This window comes from Mastomys coucha, unplaced genomic scaffold (genome assembly GCF_008632895.1).
Source record: "Mastomys coucha isolate ucsf_1 unplaced genomic scaffold, UCSF_Mcou_1 pScaffold4, whole genome shotgun sequence".
In the NCBI taxonomy this organism is placed as follows: domain Eukaryota; kingdom Metazoa; phylum Chordata; class Mammalia; order Rodentia; family Muridae; genus Mastomys; species Mastomys coucha.
In genome coordinates, this window is record NW_022196910.1 from 23,640,730 (window position 1) to 23,653,964 (window position 13,235).

The following is a 13,235-nucleotide window of genomic DNA, read 5'->3' on the forward strand; positions in this document are numbered from 1 at the left end:
GAGTTCCCCCAAGACCATCTTCTGGGCTTCCTGTAGCATTCTCTCCTTCTTTGGTGGTGAAGAGGGCCTCAAGTAGCCACTGCCAGTCTGCCCAAATTGGCCAGTGTGTATAAAATACCATTTCCAGAAGAGGGGGTAAACTCTGGGGGCTTCTTTGAGAGAGGTTCTGCAGTTTCCAGTTATGCAGATTAGTAGTGGAGAACAGAACATAAACTATCATAGACTGAGGGAGGCTTCTGCCTTTCTTGAACTGGAAGGGCCCCATACTAGGGGCCTCCCTCCAGGTGAGAGTGGCAAGTGATGAAGCTCCTGGGGATCAGAGTCAGAAACAGGAGAATGAACTGCTGATTGGGGTTGATAAGAGGATCCACATCAGGTATGAGCTGGGCTCAGCAGTGGCTCTGGTGACAGGTATCTTTGCCTGGCTGGTGTTCCAGGTATATATAGGACCAGAGGCCCACACTTGTCCTGACCCTTAGTTTCATTTACTTTCTCTGAAACAAAAATGGTGGTGTTAGGGGAAAAAATCTGGTCAGTAATTAATTAATTAATTAATTATTTTTAATTTGGGATTGGGATTCCTCCAGGCCAGAGTGTGGGATACTGGCCCAGGTGTCCTGGTTTATTAATGACCACATGCTGCCCTTTATGCATGAAGAGGAAGGTTGAAGGAGCCTTCAGTGGGCCAGCCCACCTGAAGTGAAGACTAATCAAGGGTACAAAAAGTAGTTAATTTTCCTGTATAGATTTGTTCTCTGGACTCCCAAGCTTTTCTCTGGAGACCCTTAAAATGAGATTTCATCAGATTCAAGGGGTTTTCTGGGTAGGAGAATTTTGACCCATGATTTAAATTTTCTCAAGAACAATAAACAGCACAAGAAATCTACACAATACAAAAAAAAGGGACAAAGTTCTAGAATCTGGTAGCCCCCCAGAATCCTGACCTAACAGAGAGGCAGCATCCTGGATTCCCCACTGACTCAGAAACTGACACTGCACTTAGCTTTTCCACAAGTCCCTAGGATTACCAGCTACAGACAGAGAAACCTTATCTGAGGTGATCAATGCCTTTTTTTTTTTTCTTTTGTACAATCTAGGCATCCCCAGTTCCCAGTCCTATCTGACTGTTCTCTCAGCTCCCAGGTCACCAGGTACTGTCAGTATCCCAAGTCTCACCTTGTGCAGTTTAGTCATCTAGAACCTGGCAGAAGCCTCCCAAGCACTGGAACTGCCTGAGGGAGAAACACTTATTACAGAGTAACCCCGAATGCACATTACAGAGAGGTTTTAGACAAAGAACACAGAAAACTCACATCCTAGTTGGCAGTTGCGGGAGGAAGCAAGCAAGTAGTTAAACAGAAGCCAAGGACATGAAGTTAGCTGGGGTATTTCTACCCCTTGCTTCTAGAACATGGATGGGTGCTTTCCCAAGGAAGGGCTAGAAAAGATGTGTGCGTGCGTGTGTGATTTTCAGCTTAAAATGATGGCTCCAGCTGAAATAAGATGAAGAAACCTTTGCCCTGTTACAAAAGGATAAACCCAAACAAACTTCTCTAGTTAATCCAAACCCCAGCTTCCTCTCCTGCTTTATTGTTGCTCTGGTTGCAATCAGAAGCTGGAAGGAAGTGGGTAACCTGGGTCTGGAAAAGCTGAGAGAAGCCCAGCACAGTTAAGTAGGCCTCAGTTTCTCGGGTCCACACTGGCTTGGGGCTTAGCGAATCAGCCTTTCCAGCCAAGAGGAGGATCCGGCTCAGGGTCGACGCACTAAAGAGAGCTAGCAAACTTCCATCATAGGCTGGAGCTCAGCTGAAGGTAGCTCTGGAGCCTTTCCTCTAGCCCGGGGTGGGGACACCTCCAGGAGGGACCCCACTCATCTTCTCCATCAGGACGTAGCCCTCTAGATTCCCGAGCAGGGTCCGGCGCCCAGAGGTCCAAGCGCTCGGCGGAAGAAGCCAAGGAACCAGCTTCCTGTCGCCTGTCTGTCACGCTAGCCCCGCTTCCGATTGGTCGGAGCGTCGGACCGGCCCTCATCCGGCCCCGCCCTCCCTGCGGATGGACAGGCCGAGGAGGCGGGGCTGCAGCGACTCCGCCCCTCGGCCCCGGGCGGGCGGGCCCGCCCAGCTGTCAGTTACGGGGGCGGCCCGGCAGGCGGGCGCTCGCTGGCTACCTCCTCGCTGGCTCGTGCTCGCAGCCTCTCGCCGCCGGTGGGGAAGTCGGGGCCGCCAAAGCCGCGTCCACCGCCGCCTTTTCCCCGCCCGCCTCCCGGCTCGGCTGCCGGCCCTCGCGCCCTCCAGTCGTGAGTAAGCCGCATAGGGCGCGGAGAGTCCCCGCGGCGGCGGCGGCGGCGGCTGGCCGGCCAAACCATGTTCCGGAGGATCTTGCAGAGGGTAAGAGTGAAACCGTCCTTCCGGCAGCACGTGAGCGCGAGCGTCCGAGCCCGGCCGCGGGCAGCCCGGGCAGGAGGGCGGGGGCGCTCGGAGCTCCTCTAGGCCGGGTGGCAGCATGCGCCGAGGCCTGCTGGTCCTGCCGGAGCCGGGCTGCGGGTGGGGCGGGGCGCAGGCCGAAGCCCGGAGGCCCCAAGCCGGTTCCCGCGTGGGGCTGTCACCACGGGCTGGAGGGTGTGGTGTCTGTGCGTCCCTCTCCGCTCCCCGCTCGTGGGTGCTCGGCTGCGGGAGGCTGCGGGGCCCTTCCCTGCCCCAGCGTGTCTCCCACCTCTCCATGACACTCACCTGCCTCTCGCCTCTCTGCCTCCTTCCTCATCTGCAAGGTACAAGACAGTAATGAGAGACCCGGCCTAGTCCTGGGACTTGAAGACGCCCAACTGCCAAAGTCAGCGGTGAAGGAAGATATTACTCACTGTTGGAAACTTTCTTTTAAGAATTACAAGTGCATTTTCCTTTCCAAGACCCAGAAGCTCATTTTAGTTATCCAGGAATAAATGGATCAGACGACAAATGCACTCCAGTTTAGTTTCTACCAGGGCTATCTCAATGCAAAATCTAGAAAATCTTGAGGGTAAAAACATAAGAGCATTGGAAAGCCGTGGGTATTTTGTTTAGGTACCAGCTCCTAGAATAACATAATTAAAATCTCTTCTAATAAGAGTTTCCCTACTCAAGTTTCTGTTTTGGATAGCTTCCATTCGTTCCCTTCTGAGACTGGTTAATGAAAAGAGATGTCACCTAGAGAGTAGAAGAATTAGTTCAAAGGACAAGAACTTAATGAATGTGTAGTATTTAGTTAAGGAATGTGCCAAGGAGGATTGAGTCAGCCAGTACACAGGAAGCAAGGGAAGATTCTGTTTAGACAGTTTCTATGAAACGTTGAAGTCATCTGGTCATACACCAGAGGAAAAATAGTTAATTTCTGCTCTGGCCCTCTGTAGTGACGTTTGATTTTTTTTCTTTTTTCCTTTTGCAGTCGTTTTGGTAGTCCTTTGAAATTTTGATAAAGCAGTACCTTGGGAGCAAGCAAGGGCATACCATCAGTTGCTCTGTTCAACTGTAAAGGCTTCTGTACATGATTGATTATTTGACTTGCTTAAGAGAACTGATTATGCCTCAGATTACACATAGGAGCTCGCACACATACACGCATATTTTGTCATAGTTACACAAGAGAAGAGGAGTTTGTGGTTTGCTTTAAAGTTTTATCAACAGTGTTTTCTGATTTGTCAGTTGCTTCTGGTGGCTACAGTTTGGCATTCAAAAAAATGTGGGTTGTTTTCCAGTTTGGAAGATCTGGGATTATGTGAAGATCATTCTTAGTATTGTTGTTTGTTTATCTGTTCTAGAAGTTTCTGTCTAAATTAAAACATGGGATTTACTGTGGTTATTGCTGAAATGTATTAAGGAATCATCATGTTTGAATAAATCAGATTGACAAATGGACTTCCTAGCCTTGGAACTGGAGATAGTTGTGGGCAAGTCATTCTGTTGTAGGGGTGGCCTTGTGCATTTGTCAATAGCTAAAGTCATCCATGGCTTATATTGAGTAAATGATAAACCACATTCCTTCCAATATTGTACCTGCTTTGAGGCAACCAAAACTATCTCCAGACCAAATGTTCTCTAGGGGCTAAATTGCTCCTAGTTGAGATCCACCATGGTATATGAATATGTATATATGTATATATTCTTCAGTAGAAAGTTTGAAATGTCTCTCATAGTTAATGCTCTCTTCTACAGTGTATATGTTGAGCTTCAGTAGGATTCAGGCATAGGATCTATGAAATGGTTTTTAATAAGATGTAGCCCTCCCTTTAGAACTCAGAACCTGGTTGGGGAGGTGAACATCAAAAAGTAATTACAGTGCAGTGAACTGGAAGGATGAGGAGAGCTCTGGGAGCTGCTTTGTTGGATGGTGTTAGGCAGTTATGATAAGCTTCGGGAAGGAGGACATATTTATAGCTTGAGAGGGAAGGACTCATCAGGCTGAGGGAAGAGCCTTTATAAAAGTATGGGGTATTAAAGGAACAAGGGATCCCTGGGGGAGATGAATGGTTAAGTTTAAGAAGTGAGAGGCTACTTTAGTGGGGAGTGACCAGGTTATGAGAGGGCTTTGCATCACTTTGAAGGAGTACAAGTTTGTCTTGTCCAGCTGTCTGTTTTGAGTGCTTAGCATTTAATATGAATATTTTGATGATGCTAAGGCTTGTGATTTATATTATTAATTTAGATCCTATAATGTGTTTTTTATTAACTCAACAGGTAGTTTTTACTAACATGTATAACATGAATCTTTTTTTTTTTTTTTTTTTTTTTTTTGGTTTTTCGAGACAGGGTTTCTCTGTGTAGCCCTGGCTGTCCTGGAACTCACTTTGTAGACAACATGAATCTTTATTTTGTAAATGTCAATCCTTTTATTTACCTTACTTACCCTGTCAACCTTATTTCTCAGTAGTAGAACTAAGATACTAGATTAAAATTTCACATACTGATTGATAAGTTTGCTTGAAGGGTCTCTGTTAACATTCTGTTTTTAGATGTTCTTTCATTTTGACTATTATAATTTTCTTCTGATTAGTATCCTTTAGGTAACATTTTGAAAGAAGAAAAGGACATTTCATGTATAATCAATTCTAACTTAGTCTTTGAACATTACTAATAAGTCCTTAGGGTACTTCACAGAAATTTTATTCTTCCTCTACTTCCCTTAGCTCACTAAAAGAAAGGTGTTATTGAGGGTTAGAAAGGTCTGGAAAATGGTAATGGTGATTAAGATACTCTGATATGTATGTAAGGAATATTTTGATTAGAGTACTAGCCTCATTACATTTCTATTGCTGTGATAAACACCATGAACAAGGCAACTTATAAAGGAAGGTGTTTACTTTGTGTCTTATGGTTTCAGAAGTCAGAGTCCATGATAGTGGAACAAAGGCATGGCAGCAGGAATGGCTGAGAGCTTGCATCTTAAATCACAATTTGGAGACATAGAGGGAGACACTGGAAATGGCTTGAAACTTTTGAAATCTCAAAACCTGCCCTCTACGCCCCATACCTCCTCCAAAAAGGCCATACCTCCTAATCCTTCCCAAACAGTTCTATCAATCAAGGACCAAGTATTCAAACCTATAACTCTGTGGGGCACAGTCTTATTCAAACCCTCATAGATGCTTTGAGAAATACTTGAACTTAAGGCTCTCAGTGGCCAGAAAGATGATCAGCATTTACTACATTAGGTAGTTTGCAAACTTTGTGCGATTTCTTTCTTAAAGAACACAGTATAATTTAGTAATAGAATATTAGGTTTTCTTTTGCTGATAAATATGAAATATTTCTAAGAAAGAATATTTAATTCAGAATGTAGAAATGGAAGGGTTGTTTTGCTGGTCACTGGTTTATCTCAGGTTTTACAAATCAGAAAGTAGAAAGTGAATGAGATACCATGATTTATCTACATCAGTGAAGTTAGTAGATTCCAAAGACTACTAAAGACTAGAGCCACATTAAAAAAAACTACTTATTTTACTTATTTCTGTTCAACTTGCATGTATGTATGTGTACCATGTTCATACCTGGTGCCAGTGAAAGCCAAATGAAGGCAGTTGATCCCCTGGAATTAGAGTTACAGACACTTGTAAACTGCCATGCAGGTATAGCAATTGAACCCTGGTCCTCTCAAGATCAGCAATTGCTCTTAACCACTGAACAATTTCTCCAGCTCCTATGGCCAAATGGTTACAAATTCCTAGTTCGTTTCCTTTTCCGCGAACTTTGCTTCCTCCTTTTCCTTACTGATCGTTTTGTGTGGTTAGCACTATGGAAGAGGCAGGGGAAGTGTGAGACCCAATTTCTCTTTCAGGGACTGTCTTGTGAAATGCTAAAGTAAATTATAGAGTCATTAAAGACTCTAACGTAGGACCAAGGAAAGGTTACCTTGGAAATACTGTCATTTGAGGCATCCTGAAGAATGCTCATGATAGGGAAAGAAAGTTTTATGGCATGAGAGGTGTTAGATTGTAAGCAATGATTTAGGAAGGTTGGTATTGTTCTCTCCTGCTTTTATTCTTCCTTAGAATAATATCTTTTAACACTAAAACAATAAGTTGCAGTACTTAAAACTCTTGCTATGTGCTAGATACTCAAGACAGCAGTGAATAGGCACTAAGTTGCTTAAAACCAAGTGTCTTAGAGATAGAGGTGTATTTAAAGCAGAAAGGTGCCAAAAGAGAAGCTTGTAAAGTAATGCGAAACCCAACCCCGCGGGTTGATTGTCTGGGTCCCCTCTGTCCAGTGCAAACATGAGTCATTTGTAAGCCAGAAGTGGAAGTAGTCATGTTTTTTAAAAAGTAAAACAGAATTCTGTAAGAAGTTGAAAGTATTCTTTTAAGCTATTTAAAATATTTAGATGTGAACCATCTAAAATCATTAAGACTTTGCATTTTTTGTTCTTAAGTCTTTGGAATGTGCTTAACTCTAATGGCACACCTTAACTTGAGCTAACTGCATTTCAGCCATTCATGGGTCCCATGTAATTAGGGGCACTGTTCTGAACAGAATGGGTAGTTGAATATCAGTATACTACATTTTTAAGTTTTCATTTGGAACAAAATTTGAACTTAGAAGAAGTTGTGAGAATAAAGTAATATGAAGAGAACCTTTATATTCTTTACTCTGTGGTGGTTTGAATGAGAATGACTTCCATAGGCTAATACTTTTGAATGTTTGGTTCCCAGTTGGTGGACTGTTTGGAAAGGACTAGAAGGTGTGGCCTTGGGGGTGTGTGGCACTGGGAGTGGGCCTTGAGGTTTCAAAAGCCAAGACCTGTCTCTAGCTTGCTGATAAGACGTAATCTCAGCTATTGCTCCAGTGACGTGCCTACTTTCCTGCCCTTGTGCCCTTACTGTGATGGTCATGGACTCACCCTGGATTAAATGCTTCTTTTAAAAGAAGAAGTTGTCTTGATTGTGGTGCCTCTTTAAAGCAGTACAAAAATAACTAAGGCAACCCATACCTGAGTATTGCTAGTATTTTTAACTTGATTTGCTTTAACATTTGTTACTTCTCTTACTTCTTTCTCCTCTGGTTTTCTCTTCTGTTTTTTTTCCTCCCCCAAGTCAGTTGAGGCATGGCTTATCGACTCTGCTTTAATGAAGAAATGTTTCCTAATATTGATAATGTCTTTTGTAGTAATTTTCCTACTCTTGTTACAGAACTGGAATTATATTTTATGTCTTAACGGTCTAAAACAATGTTTCATTGTCACATTACTTTGACCTCTTTTATTTAATTTTTACACTTACTTATTTAGTGTAGTAATATTATGTGTAGGCCAGAGGACAGCTTGTGGGAATTGGCTCTCCCCTTCCACCCATGAGGGATTGAACTCAGGTCATTGGGGTTGCTGACAAGTGTCTTTACCTACCAAGCCATCTTTGCTGACTCTACTTTGATTTCTTTTAATATGGGTTATTACCCCTCCCCCATTTTAGTTGTAGCAAAATAATTTATAAAGAGAAATTTAGTGAAAGAATCCAGGTGGAGGGACATCTGGTAAGGGCTTTGGCTTTGTGCTGTCCCATGGATGAAGTGAAGAGAGAATGAAAGAGTGAGGGAGGAAGAGGGGACCATATATTTTGTAACAACTCATTCTCTTGCAATAATGACATCAATTCTGTTGATGAGGATAGAGCCCTCATGACAGTTGAAGGTTCTATGTGACCTTTGGGGAACACACTCAAGCCATAGTACCTTCCTGCATAGTACCTACCTTTTCTTTTTCTGTTTTCCTTTTTTTAAACTGGAGTGTTTTCATGTTTACTTTACTGTTTGTGTTTAGATTACATTTTTACATTGATTACGTCTTGGCAAGGCTAATGTTGTGCTCAGGTTATCACTTTGGAGGTTCATGATCTTGCTGTCATTCATAGGTAGTGCTAGTTTTAAAAAGTACTTACTTATTTACTATTAAGGATCTAACTTAGGGGCAAACTGGCTACATTTCTGGCCTCAGGTGATTTTTAATTTGGATTACTTGTCCAAAATGTTGCTAGTTGTTTCTACTATATGACATTAATTATTCTTATTGTTTTCTTCTTTTAAAACCAATAGGTAGTTTGGAGGAAACTTTAAGACTTTGAAAGTATTCTCCTAGTCAAAAATGTCCCCTAGACTTAGCATATATTATTGGTTCTTGCATGATTTAGTCAAAATTTGATTTGATGGTTACAAAGTAATAGTCTTTAGCCTCCCCAGCTTCCCCCCATTTGTCAGCTCTCCTTGCATTTCATCTCACTTTCTGCTTCCTTTTCTTTTCCTTTCTCTCTCTCCATCTTTGCTTCTCCTTTCTTTCTGACATGAACTACTGAGCTCTGTACAGTGGCAGTCTCCCTCTCATCTGTGCCCTGGTTAGTTTGATGCTTTTAAACATTTGGGGTGACTTAGCATGCATAGCACTTACTTTTTGGCATAGAAAAGTATTCCAAGTTGTTCCTGTACCTATCCTTTCCTAGTACTGAAATTAGTAATACCTCTGCGGATACTTGTTTTTTTTAAATGGGGAATTTTCTTGGAGTTCAAAGTCTTGAGTTTCTTTGCTTGTTTTTTTTTTTTTTTTCCAGTATACAATTCTAACTGAAACGATCAGTTTAATTCTGTCAGAAGAGGAAGTCAATATTCTATTAAATGGGAAAAATATACTTGGGATATAGTAGGAAATTATTATTTGTTGAATAAGCACTAACAGGATTCCTTTAGGAACTTGACTTTGCCGGTGTTGTATATACATTAAAGCTATAGAAAAATAGCAGCAGAGAGGACAGAGTGATTTCTATCAGTTTAGGCAGTGTTTATCATTGCTTTAGGGTGTCACAGTGGGAGGAGAAAGAGGTGATGAGTTGGGGAGGCCGACATCCAGGTGAAGCTGGTCTCTCTCCACCTGCTGTGGGCCTGCTGTGTATGACAGATAGAGATGATGACACAGATACAAACCCGTACGGAATTTGTTATGTATTGGAGGAGGGGACAATTTCTTTAAGAATCACTAACTGATACTGCACACTTGGATAAGTATAAGGAAGATAGGGAGCCTCAGCAGTACACATTTAGACACCATATTTAAAGTGAGATACCAGGAGGAGTATCTTAGATCAGCTGGGGGCTTAAGTTTGATGAGGTTATTACTAATTTATTGAAGTGAATTTTAAAGAGTAGTAACTATGGAGTAGTTTTCTTTTGTGTAGTTTTTGGTATATGTATGTGTACCAGGTAGTTGGGTTTTTGTTTGTTTGTTTGGAGACAGGCTCTTGGTCTGTAGGTCAGGGTGGTCTTGATCCTTCCTTCCATGTTCTTCTTTTCCTCCTCTTCCTCTGCATGTTTAGAATATAGAAGATATTAATGTATACATTTTTTTATTAATATAAGAACAAAGATTTCTCTTCTAATCCAAAATTAATCTCTTCTAATCTAGTCTATTTGAATTAAAAGTGCAGTATGATTCAGTGCTAAGAATGTGAATTCCAAGACTGAATCATTAAAGAGTGAGCATGGGCTCGCTTAGGTCCCCTGCACATATGTAGCAGATGTGCAGCTTAGTCTTCATGGTGTCCTCCAACAACAGGAGTGGGGTCTGTTGGCTGCCTGAGAGTCCTGTCCCCTAACTGGGCCATCTTGTCAGGCCTCAGTGGGAGAGGATGCGTCTAGTCGTGCAGAGACTTGATATGCCACTCTGTGTGTGTGTGTGTGTGTGTGTGTGTGTGTGTGTGTGTGTGTGTGTGTGTGTTACCTACATGGAGGCTCCCCTTCTCAAAGGAGAAGGGGAGGAAAGAATGGGGGAGAGAGAGGGTGCTGATGTTGGGATGTCAAGTGAATAAATAAATAAACTTAATAATAAAAATGTGAACTCTGAACCAGGACTTTGGGTACAGTCTAGACAACATAGACAATATCTCAAGTATAATAAAAAGGTGTGTGTTGGGTGGTTGGAGGGGATACTGTGAACTCTGATGTCAGCCTGCCCGGGTTGATATCCACCCTATACCTTCACTGCATGGTTTGGGGCAGGTTAACTGAAGTTTTCTGAAACTCTTTGTACATATTAGCTGTTGCTAAAATATTGTTTTGTTGTTATAATTATACATTTCAAAAATTTTTAGGGAACATTACTTGTTTTGTCTTGTAGCTTAGATATGCTTTGCCCCTACCAAAATTAATTTTTTAAATTGTGTTGGCATTGGGAGGCTCAGTTTTGGAGAGGTGATGAGGTAACAGGAGCACTGCCATCGTGAATTGGTTAATGCCTTTCTAAAGAGGCTAGGTTGGACTAAGCTTGCAGGCCCAGGCAGGAGGACTGAGTTTCAGCTCAGCCTGTGCTACAAAGTGAGTTAGAGAATAGCCCTGTGTTGCATAGTGAGAGCCTATATCAGAAACAGAAACAAAAAGCAGGAACATGGGATTGGGATGTCAAGTGAATAAATAAGTAAATTTAATAATAATAATAATAAAAAAGAATGTGACCTCAGAACCAGGACTTAGGGTGAGCCTGGAATTTCCCTGGCTATAGTGCCTGGCCTTTCTGCAGGCAGGTGGGCCCTTCTGCTGTTCTGCCATGTGTTAGAATAGCAGGGGTGCTGACATTTTGTTCTTGGACTTCCAGAATCTCAAGACAGATCCAAACCTCACTCTTTTTATTAAATTATTGAGAGAGAAAGAGAGAGAGAGAGAATGAGAGAATATGTGTGTTGTGAAGCATCACAACACATGTGTAGGTAACTTTTGGGAGTAGATTCTCTTTCTACCATGTGGGTTCCAGGATTGAACTCAGGTTGTCAGGTTTGGTAGCAGGCACACTTTAGCTTCTGAGACATCTATTTGCAACCCCAAACCCCTTTAAAACAAATTACCCATACTCAAGTACATTAACAGAACATAGACTAAGATAGTGTCACTTGTTTGTTTGTTTTTAATTTTAGATGATCAGCCAGGCCATTGGCATTTGCGTAACATACTGTTAAACATTCACTCTTTGCTCTAACAACTATGCCAAGGCTTACTGATAAAACCTGAGATGAAGAAATTGAATTTTAGTGGAGGAGAATGGCAAATTAGTAGTAACAAAGCAATGCATGATAAGGGAAGATACTCAGGAAGGATTGGAAGCATGAGAGACAAAGTAATTACATGGTGCAGGGGTTAAAGTGGGCAGTGAGAGGAGTGAAGGTTGTTGAGTCTTCTCTGAGACTCCTCTGAAGGGAGAAAGAATCAGGCATTTCCAAGAGTCTAACATAGCCTAGCACAGTGCAGGAATGTGTTCCTGCATGTAGATGAACGTAGTGATAACAGTTTAGCCTGGGAACATGAATGAAGGGATTTTAGTCTTAGACTAGTGTCTTAGTTAGGATTTTATTGCTGTGAAGAGACACCAGGACCAAGGCAACTCTTATAAAGGCTAACATTTAATTGGGTCTGGCTTACAGTTTCAGAGGTTCAGTCCATTATATGGCAGTGAGCAAATCCCAAAAGCTGCATCTCTAGATCAGATGTCAAAGCACTCTTCAGCTCTTCAACTTCTTTCATCTTTGATGACTGTAACAAACTTCTTTCTCTTGAGCTGGTTCCATTCCCTGTCAGCAGGTATCCCACGGCTCTGGCATCTCTAACATCTTGGGGTATCCAAGACAACTGGTGGCAAAATGCCTAAGAAAATTAACATAAAGGAGGAAAGATTTATTGTAGCCCACAGTTTCAGAGGCGTAGGTCTTGTCAGTTGGCCCCATCACTGTGCATCATGGCAGAGATGGCTTATTGGAGCAGAGCTGTTTGCTTCATAGTGGCCAGTATGGAGAGAGAGAGAGAGAGGGAGAGGTAGAGGGTGAGGGAGAGGGAGAGGGAGGAGAAGGAGAGGGAGAGGGAGAGGAAGAGGGAGACAGAGAGAGACAGAGAGAGACAGAGAGACACAGAGAGACAGAGAGACAGACACAGAGAGACAGACACAGAGAGAGAGAAAGACAGAGGCAGAGACAGAGACAGAAAAAGGCCAAGGATAAGGCATATCTGTCAAAGCACACCCTCAACAACATATTTCTTTCAGTGAGGCTCTACCTCCTCATAGACCCTTCAGCTGTCAGTTAATCCATTGTCAGTTAGTGAGTGAGATTTGATCTGATCACTTCTTAATACCACCACTAACTGGGCACAAAACGTCTACACATGAGTCTTTTTGCAAGGCATTTCCTATCCCAATCCATAAGCATGTCTGTAGGAGATGGCCTGTAAAATAATAAGTTTTTTTACTCCTGGCCACTTAGTTCCCAACAGCAATGACGCTGAGATTGGTTATTTATTATTAATTGCCTAGGCCATAGCTTTGGGTCATTCCCTGACTAACTAATGTGTTTTTTAACCCATTCAAACTATTCTGTGTCTACCACTTAGCTAGTTACCTCTCCTTCACTCCTGGCCTGCTTCTTCCTTAGCATCTTCCTCAGAGACTCTCTCTGAGTCTCACTTGAATCTCTTCTTTATATCTCTCCTATTTCCCAGATCCTCTCTTTCCTGCCAGTGTCCCACCTCCTGTTTTCTGCCTCAGCTCATTGGCCATCAGATTTTTTTATTGACAGGTGATGCTTCTAAGAGATTCTCTCTACTGATGTCTAGTCTTTTAATTTTGCATACAGGACCTTAGTGCTCTGGCCCTTCATATCACTTTAGACGTTCTCTCTGCTTACCTTTGTACACACAGAGACCTGACCATTTCTCATTAATTATTTTTCTCACAACCTAGGTGATTTCTCA

General features: G+C 42.4%; 1 protein-coding gene across 3 annotated transcripts in view; it reads left to right on the forward strand.

Annotated features, from left to right (window-relative positions):
• The first annotated feature begins 2,100 nt into the window (after positions 1-2,100).
• Eea1 (early endosome antigen 1) overlaps positions 2,101-13,235 on the forward strand; it is a 94,850-nt gene continuing 83,715 nt past the window's right edge. Inside the window, exon 1 of one of the 3 annotated variants that reach the window (XM_031350372.1) lies at positions 2,101-2,387. In XM_031350372.1, coding sequence (XP_031206232.1) covers positions 2,364-2,387 — 24 coding nt within the window. In that variant the 5' untranslated portion in view covers positions 2,101-2,363. Of the gene's footprint in view, positions 2,388-2,475; positions 2,768-13,235 lie in introns of those variants that run through there. The other 2 variants (XM_031350371.1, XM_031350373.1) reach the window with 2 other exon arrangements.